Here is a 9,905-nt window from a genome sequence, read left to right as displayed (position 1 = left end):
CAGCAACAACTCAACAGCTCAAACCGTCACACAGCCCATTTCAAATGAACAAAGTCAGTTAGCAACAACATGAATTGGCTGTGACAGTTGCACCGAAATAGTAAACATTTGTACACAAATCGATCAAATGACACAGCCATTTGAAGTGTAGATTACAATGCATTTGAAATAAGTTCTGATAGTCTGTTTCAAATGTTCCACATTTAAACCAACAATATGTCAGCTCTGTATAACTGTGAGAGCAAAAGACAAGCAAGTGTGACTAAAACATGTAAATATCGGTGTGTGTGTGTGTGTGTGTGTGTGTGTGTGTGTGTGTGTGTGTGTGTGTGTGTGTGTGTGCGTGCGTGCGTGCGTGCGTGCGTGTGTGTGTGTGTGTGTGTGTGTGTGTGTGTGTGTGTCACACACTCACCATTACTGTATAGGAGCTGCAGCCTGTAATGAATCCCGTTATTGGTCTTCTCTCCGCTCGTTTCCTTCACACACACACACACACACACACACGCACGCACGCACGCACGCACGCACACGCACGCACGCACGCACCAACACACACACACACACACACACACACACACACACACACACACACACACACACGCACACACACACACAGTTGTTTAGGAGACAACAGAAAAAGATTTGTCTGCAGAATAGGCCTATAGCTAAGTTATTGAATTCATCATGTTGGTCATGCATTAAAAAGCACGTGATTTATATTCATAAAGGCGATATTAAAGTATGGCATGCAGGCCTGTAATTTCTCCATGTAATCACGCTGTTATTGTTTTTGTTTTGTTTTGTTTTGTTTTAATTCCTCTGTAATTACTGCTTATGTTTGCAGGGCAAAATAAATCAACTAACTAATTCCCTCTCTAATTTAAATGGTGTCATAATTGATGAGAAGAGTGGTCACCCAGCCAAGGTTTACATAGAACAAGTTGTTGTGTTGAATTGAACCGCAATTTAAAACCATTTAAATGTCGGGACGGATTTAATTTGCCCAGCGCACAAATCGAGCAAATTTAACTGTTTTTGATTTATATTAGACTAAGTTTTATTTGTCTCATTTACAGTATACCAGTGTTGTTATGCCACTAAGGCAATGCAATTATAATGATAATATAGCCTATCAATAGATCTAATAATACTATCAGCCTATTAATAATAATACAACTAATAAATTAATAATAGACAATTAATGATAATCTTCGTGGAAAAATGATAGACTATTGGCAGCTGTATTTTTTGTAGGCTACAGCTAAGTTTTAATACACAGCCTATAGGAACGCTTTCAGGTTAAAATGTAATATACACGACATATAGGCTATATGGCTAATTATGATATCAGTAATATCAACCACAATAGAATTAGCAGGCCTTCAAACTGTCATCTGTCAGAATGAAGCAGCCTTCCGTTCATCTGAAATAATCAATGGACCATAAACAGACCCTGACCGACCTTGTCCTTCTCCACGAAGCCGAGGAAGGAGGTCCTCTCCAGCTCCACGGGCTGGCCGTGCCGGTCGTACAGAGCCAGCACGAAGTGGAAGAAGTTGGACTTCCGCAGGTTGGGGGGCGGCTGCTTCTCAAAGTGAGCCCGGGCCAGACCCACTCCACTGCGGACACACAGGCGCAGGGCGAGTCGCTGTTAGAATCATGGGCTGCTGCACAAAGTTCAACTTTATAAGAACACGTGGCAAAGGATGTAATGTATAGTTGAAGATAAAGTGCACCTAAAGTCACGTTGTGCACCTTTTATTTGCGTTTCCTTTTCTTTCTTATTATTTTTTTCCCCTTTTTTTCTGCCATAAATATTGAAAATCATCGTAGTGGGGCTATATTGATGCAAGTTATGAGCAGATGTGTTTAGGTAAACCATCAATTCAATATTCTGAAATATGCTCATTTTGTTTGTGTTGGTTGTTTTCATGGGTGGAGGAGCAGCTTGTAGACTATAGGCTACTCCACTCCACCATCAACATAACGAGTAGGTCTAGAAAATAAGGGTAAAATGAAAAATATTTGCCTTTCTATAGGACAATCTGTCTCTTTCTCCTCCACTCGAGGCTAACTAAAACTCCTAAAATGTGTGCAAATATGATGCACGGCATGCGTAAAAATCAAATCTATATTGCGCAAACACGTTGCCATTTCTAATTTGGCATATTTAAATAGAGCCATGTATTGCGGGGTTTGATATTTGCATAGGAATCGTATTTCCCCGAAGTGTCTTGATTTAGATCGGTGTCCCAGGAGCAGTTAAATCCAGAATATCCCGACAGCCAAAGAGACCCCACTCAGACGCTGCTCTGTGTCCCCTGATGCATGGTCCTGAATGGGGGGGGAACAGTGTCGTGTCCTGGGTCTCTGGGTAACAGACGGAGGCTGGTCGTATTCCCCCCGAGCTCCGACTCACCTCTGGGCGGCCGTGTTGGCGTCCATCACGCCGCCCCCCTGCATCCAGCTCCGGACAGCGTTCATGCCTCCCAGCGGCTCCTCCTTCAGGCTACTGCCGCTTCTCTGGATGCTCTCCTGGATCCCGAACATCAACACAACCTCTGCCGCCGCTCTCCCCCGCCTCAGCTGCTCGCTCGGTCCCCCACCACCCCTGCTCGATCTGTCCGCCGCTGCCTGCTCGGTGTCGGTCCGCCTTGCTGGTGCACTTGTCCTCCTATAAGACCCCCGCCCACTCCTCCGATCACTCTGGAGAGCGGAGGAACAACGTGGGTGCGCTTATCCGTGCGCGCTTCGGGGGGCCAAGTGACTCACAGTCTTTATATCCGCGTGAATTTCACCCCGAGGAGCGAGTCAAGGAAGGGAAAGCGTGTAGGCTGCTGGCAGTAGGTCCTATCCAAACGCGTGAAAACACTTCAAAAACGCCGGGGTGGGGATGTGTTAAGTCCCTCCAGGTGCGCTTGGAGATCCACACTGCCTTCCTCCGTCAGAGAGAGAGAGAGAGAGAGAGAGAGATCAACTAGCACCCCAGATCAGATGTCATCCTTATCTTGACAAGTCGTTCTCTCTCTCTTTTGTCGTACTTTTCTTTTCTTTTTGTTTTCTTTTCTTCTCTTATCCCCAGGATGTGTGTGTCGGGACTCGGGGTGCAGAGCAGCGCAGCGCCGTGCCGTGCCGTGCCTGGCCGCCGTGGCCGGTGTTTTCCTCGTAGCTGGTGATCGAGTCCCTCCTCTCCTCTCCTCTCCTCTCCTGCCTGGTCTGCGCTGCTCCTCTCTCTCTCTGAGGGAACCAGCGCAACGCCTTGTGAGTGACTCTTCCCAAAGGACTGTGAACAGGCTTCTCCCGCCCCGGGGGAGAGAGAGAGGGAGGATGCGTGGGAAGGAGGGAGGGAGGGGAGTGGAGGAGCCGCCCCCAAACAAAGGCAGGTCCGCCTCATGCGGCCACGGAGCCCCTCCTCTCTCTCTCTCTCCCCCCCTCCTCATCTCCATCTCCTCCCTGTCCCGATCTGTTCCCATCGCCCCTGCTCGGAACACCGCTCTGTCCCACCTGATCTGACGTCCCTCTGTTCCCCTCGGCCCTGCTCGGGACACCGCATGTCCGATCTGATGGCCTGATGATGGCGTCATGTCGCACCAAAGTTTCAGGACCAAGTAAAGGCTTTACTGAACTTGTGTGAATGAGAGGCTAAGCCTATTTGATCCATAGGCTATATATTGGGACGTTTTACCGAGTGCGCTCCAGAGGCATCCGTGCGGGTGTGTTGCTCAAGGGGGTCGTAGCTACAGCAGGGCGGTGTGGGTTGTCCGTTTGGGAGCCATGGGGACCGCTTGCAGGACCACCAGATCACGGCTAAATTGCAAACCTTTCCTCGCCGGAACATCAATATAGACCGCGCAATAAGGCAAACATAAATAAATAAAAATAGACTATAAGCAAACAAAAAATATAACAGAATACAGAAAGGACATTTCCGACATTTCCAGGTAATTTGCCTATTGAAAAAAGAGCTTTCTCGTTGCACAAAGCTCAGAATAACCAAAATCCCACCAGTGGCTCTATTTTTTATTACATCAATAATAGCGTAATTGAGATGTTATTGCTAGACTGAGAAGACATTCGGGCGATTTGATAGGCTATAAAACACAGCCTACATTTGGCTCGTCGTTTATTTAGACCAACTTGGTGAGACTCAATTATCAAAGCCATATTTCATCGTCAAAACATTATTCCTGTTTCCCATTGTCTTCTGCAGGCGCGCTTTTTGCTGGCTAGCGCCGCAAGACACACAAACAAAAGTGACAATAACAATAATTAGCTCAAAATAACAATGAACATAATTGAGGATAATTGCTACCAGATTTTCCTGCTTTGTCTCTCCCTCTGGCGCCCATCTGTTATTTCAAACAATTTATATCATGCGATCCCGCTGCGAAAGAATCCAAACAAAATACACATTGGATGATTCCATGACATCTTTAGCCTAATAGGCCTACATAAAACACACCTAAAGCACATTGATCGATTATGGTGAAAAAGGTTAAGAACTTCAGTATTCTTCAGCTGTCAGTAAAAATGACTATAAGCTTATTCACGGGGGGGGGGGGGGGGGAAGGGGGGGCTGGGAGTAATTAGACTATGAGGGGCTTTATGGTGTTGACAAGCTCTGCTGGTGGGATCTAGCCTATATGAATGGGCTAAACATGTCACTTAGGCTAATTTAAAATAGGAAAGGAGAGACAAACTCCAAGTTCATAATTGTTGATTTTGTTATTAAATTCAAGTTATGTAAAAAGAAACTGTAATGTTTGAAATATAGCCTAATCAGTACTATAATGAGATGGAGTGTGGTGCCATAAAACCGTGTTAAAAAATAGGCTAGAAGTATACCTATAGCCTAATAAAATAATTTCTACATTCTAAAATTTAGAAGGATGCTATAATACAAAAGTCTCAATATTGTACGAATGCATGACGTAAGAAGTGCCATAAATTCCATTAACTGAACTCAAGAATGAGCAATTATGAACTGTAGGCCTAACTCCCATAGGGTTATAGGCTATAGGAATAGCATACAAAATTAGGCCCATAAACTGCAACATATGCCCAGGGATACTCAACTTGCTTTGCCCGCGGGCCACTTTCGTGAAAGGATAGACCAGGGGCCAGTTAATAAACAAACAATATACATTTTTCTGTAGCGGATTGTAGGTTTTTTGGGGTGTCAGCCGGAGTTTAGTCTGACAATGGTGTGCACACCGGTTAGTTAGTTAAGTAGGCTACATAGCCTACATAAGTGCCTGGGTAGCAAGCAGATGGCAGTATTTGACAATTTAGCAGCTAAATCATAGATTATTGAAAGATATTCCATATTCCAGACTGAAATGCTATAACAGAAGTGGAGTATTGGCCAGAATGACATGAACATTTGGGCATGAACATGTTGCGTTCAGGTGCACTGTAAAAAATAATAATATATATATATAGGCTATATATTTTGCAATTCCATCGCGGGCCGCAAGTTGAGTATCACTGATAGCCTATATGGATCACACACACACACACACACACACACACACACACACACACACACACACACACACACACACACACACACACACACACACACACACACACACACACACACACACACACACACCCTATAGGAGTAGGCTATGATAAGGATATGATAGTGATCTTTGGTAAGGAGTTGCCTCTCAGCACGGCACGGCACGGCTCTCTGAAGGCAGCAGCGGCGACATGTGTCTGTCTGCATGATCGCAGATCCGCCTCACTGTCTAAATACAACACAACAGCGCCATCTTGTATCCGAGTCCCGCAACTACAGGAGGACCAATGGGTCAGGCTCCCCCTGTGAGCATTATTATGCTGAAATGAATGAACGAATGAATGAATACACGCACATAATATTGTGCCGCGGGCCCCCCGCAACCCCCCACCCCCCTGAGCTCGGCTCGGCTCGGCTCAGCTACTATGAGCTAATTCAGTCAGGATCGGCAACCCAGACCATTGACCAGAAACAAACAGTGGTAATCTATTGAGTTGCTGGTCAAATTTGAACAATCACTAGCCATTTGGAAAATACTCATTTTTCAATCGCCCCTGTCTGCACTATATTAGGGAGGACAAACCCGTTTGTGTGTTTTTCTGAAAAACATAATTTTTAACAGTTTATGATGCATCTATCTTGTTATTTACTAGTAGCCTATAGACCAAATCACCGTGACGTCACCATGTAAACAAATTTACTTCCGGGTACCACTTGGGGAAGGCGGCAGGTTTAAATGTGCGTGTTGTCAAATAAATGCTGTCAAACCCTCTCACTGTTTTCGGCCGACTACTTTCAATTTAAATGGTTAAACGGTTGGTAAACATGCTTGTCCGACGTATCTAGCCTTTCTTCTGTGTTTGTTTTATGTAGCCTAGTGTTAGCTAGCTAATAATGTTTGTTTGTCTGTCAAACTCGCTGTTTTTTTACGTTACAGACAGAGTAACCTCGCGTCACCAGGCTCTTCTCGGCGAGAAAGAGCCTGGTACAGACAGAGCTACTGACGCCACGTCAATTTAATTTAGCTTCAAGTCTACTCTAGTCTGGTCCAACAGGTAAATTAGCTAGTCTGAGCCCTGTACTACGAAACTAGTTTAACAGATCCGCGATAAGTCCCTTTGATCTGGTTTGACTGAACAGGATCAAAGCTATCTAGTTAACTGATACTACGACGCTGGTTTTTTACTAGGTAAGTGGACCTGGGATCTGCCTGTGCACGCGCACGTTTTTCGCTCGTGCACAGGCGCGCGTCCACGCGAAAGAGGTGCACTAGCCAATCACATTATGAACAGCTGAGTTGATCCACGCCCACACCAATTTCCCCACCCATTTCCTCGTTCCATGAAAGCGCAGTGCATGATCAGAGTTTTAGCGGATATTTAATGTATCCGCGATTTAATGTCAGAATGAAAATCCGCGTTGGATAGTCTGCTGAAGGGCTGTCTAAAGCAGCAGCTTGTATTCACATCAGTCATTTGATTTACTTCGATCAGCGATTTCTGTCTGATACAGCTGCATACATTGATACAGCAGCAACAAATGTAATCTCAGTCTATACATTTCCACAATCTGTAAGCCTATTTAGACCATAGATTTAGAAACGCATGCTCAATGAATAATGATCTCTATCACTCATGTGTGTGGTTGCACTGATCGAATAATTCATATATAAAATAGCCTAGTATAAAGCCTAATAGCCTACTATAAAAGAGAAAACTGCTGAACTGAATTGAGACGATGCGGATTTTCTGGCATGTAGGAGAATATCACCCTCACTCCATTTGAGGGTCCATTCATGATATGCGCGGCGGTGATTAGTGATCATATTTCTCCACGCATCGTTGAGCTGTTAAGACATAAAGTGGTAAGTAGACTTAATTTAATTATGTAGCCTACAGAGCCACAAATGTTTTTCTTGTTATATTCTCAGTTGACTGCAATCTATTTTTCATATGGCGATCTTATATGAACGGTGAGTGACTCCAGAGAGCCGATTATATGGGTCTGTCATGGATTTTGATCTTATCCTCTGAAGCTAACCTGGTCGCGACCAGGTTAGCTTTGCAGCGTCAGTTGCCATGGTGATTGAAAGTTAACTTGCTTTGTAGTACGGCTAAACCAGGTTTAAACTCAAACTTACTCGGATAAGGCATTAAACTAGCTTCGTAGTACAGGGTCCTGGTCTCCACTAACGTTAGTGAAAGTGTTGTTATGAATGATATTAAACAACAACACAACACGGACGAACCATTTTTGTCTTCTTTGTCTGTTTTTGTCTTCAACACGTCAGTTTGTGCCGTCCACCGCCATTATAATGTGTGGACCTCAGGGGTACCCGGAAGTAAATGTAAACATCCCGCTGATTTGGTCTATAGACAGTTTTAACTTGACAACAATAACAACCGTCACAACCCACCTGAATATCCGGTTTACTTCCTGTAGCCTATACATAGCTGAGCGCAGGCTGATATTCGGCTCATATTAAATGTTAACGTTAGGCCGTGTCTCCGACAGACACATTAACAAGGTAGCCTATTTCGGTCTTGATGTCTTGTAGTAGTTAGTAGTAGTTGATGTTGTTGTTGTTGATAGTTGCCATAACAACCACCCCTGTCGGAAAGACGTGCACACGCTGGGTAGGAAGCGTTGTTGTCCCGGAGGCGATTTTTTTTTTTTCGGATGATGGCGAAGGCTATGCGGAGGCATAACCCGCCCCTCTCTGCCTCTGATTGGCCTAGCGTCTGTGGTCAGACCGTCAAACTCAGTGGGTCAGACAGACATACAGCAGTTACGCTTGCTAGCCTGCATGAAAGACGCCAGTGTGTTTATGTTTTTAATATAGTCATATCTATGGTTTATAACGCTGCCACTAATCAGAGGCAGAGAGGGCCAGGGGCGGGTTATGCCTTCGCCATCATCCGGAAAAAATATAGCTTCCGGTAAGCTAGCTAGCTAGCTAATGTTAGCTGCTGGTTGGTTGGCTAGCTAGCGAATGTTAGCCGTTAGCAAACGTTAACGCATTAGCTAGACAAACACAGACATGCGGAGCTCCAGAAACAGAGCAATTCGTGATTTTGTTACTGTAGTTTCTGCAGAGTAACGTCCATGTACCTTTATGGATTGCACGGATAGTGCAGTAACAGTCAGCAGCAAAAGTCGGGGGGAGGAAGTCCATATATGGTCCATCCGGTCATGGCGCACAGGACATTACGTCATCACAGGATAACGCGATTGGCTGGCTCAGATCTGTTCAAATCTGAGCCAGCCAATCACGTTGTCCTGCACTGTTTGGGAGGTGTATAAAAGGCGACCGCACAGAGGGGTGGGTGGGGGGAACCAGAGGAGAAGAGGGGAGAGGGGGGAACCAGAGTGGGGGGGAAGAGGGGTGGGTGGGGGGAACCAGAGGAGAAGAGGGGAGAGGGGGGGAACCAGAGTGGGGGGGAGGAGAGGAGAGGGGAGGGGAGGAGAGGAGGGGAGAGGAGAGGGGAGAGGGGAGAGGAGGGGAGGAGGGGGGAGAGGAGGGGGGAGGAGAGGGGGAGAGGAGGGGAGAGGAGAGGAGAGGAGGTGGAGCGGAGAGGAGGGGAGAGGGGAGGAGAGGGGGAGAGGAGGGGAGAGGAGAGGGGGGGGAGGGGAGGAGGGGGAGAGGAGAGGAGGGGGAGAGGGGGAGGGGGAGAGGAGAGGGAGCGGGGAGGAGGGGAGGGGGGAGGAGAGGAGGGGGAGAGGGGAGGAGGGGGGAGAGGAGAGGGGGAGAGGGGGGGAACCAGAGGAGAAGAGGGGAGAGGGGGGAACCAGAGTGGGGGGGAAGAGGGGTGGGTGGGGGGAACCAGAGGAGAAGAGGGGAGAGGGGGGAACCAGAGTGGGGGGGAAGAGGGGTGGGTGGGGGGAACCAGAGGAGAAGAGGGGAGAGGGGGGAACCAGAGTGGGGGGGAGGAGAGGAGAGGGGAGGGGAGAGGAGAGGGGAGAGGGGAGAGGAGGGGAGGAGGGGGGAGAGGAGGGGGGAGGAGAGGGGGAGAGGAGAGGAGGGGAGAGGAGAGGAGGTGGAGCGGAGAGGAGGGGAGAGGGGAGGAGAGGAGGGAGAGGGGGAGAGGAGGGGAGAGGAGAGGGGGGGGAGAGGAGAGGAGAGGAGGGGGAGAGGGGGAGGGGGAGAGGAGAGGGAGCGGGGAGGAGGGGAGGGGGGAGGAGAGGAGGGGGAGAGGGGAGGAGGGGGGAGAGGAGAGGGGGAGAGGGGGGGGGAGGAGAGGAGAGGGGAGAGGCAATGCAACATTTAAGGATGCCAACCGCCATAAAACACAGAAGAAGAAGCTGAGAAAAAGGAAGTGCTGTGGGGTTGCAGCTGGTGAAAACCGTCTATAGACCAAATCACCGGGATGTTTACATTTAC

General features: G+C 47.4%; 1 protein-coding gene across 1 annotated transcript; it reads right to left on the bottom strand.

Moving 5' to 3' along the window:
- Positions 1-219: 219 nt before the first annotated feature.
- Positions 220-2,553, bottom strand: LOC310798707 (transcription factor COE1-A-like; the record flags this gene model as incomplete). The annotated part of the gene is made up of 4 exons (XM_083661261.1): positions 2,420-2,553; positions 1,463-1,619; positions 413-476; positions 220-233 (listed from the first exon to the last, which is right to left on the bottom strand). The coding sequence occupies exons 1-4, from the start codon at positions 2,548-2,550 to the stop codon at positions 220-222; spliced, it is 366 nt and encodes a 121-aa protein (XP_083517387.1). The 5' UTR covers positions 2,551-2,553.
- Positions 2,554-9,905: the final 7,352 nt, after the last annotated feature.

Source organism: Poromitra crassiceps (assembly GCF_964638095.1).
Source record: "Poromitra crassiceps genome assembly, chromosome: 26".
Lineage (NCBI taxonomy): Eukaryota > Metazoa > Chordata > Actinopteri > Beryciformes > Melamphaidae > Poromitra > Poromitra crassiceps.
Note: the sequence above shows the minus strand (reverse complement) of the source record. Positions and strands in the feature narration are given on the sequence as shown.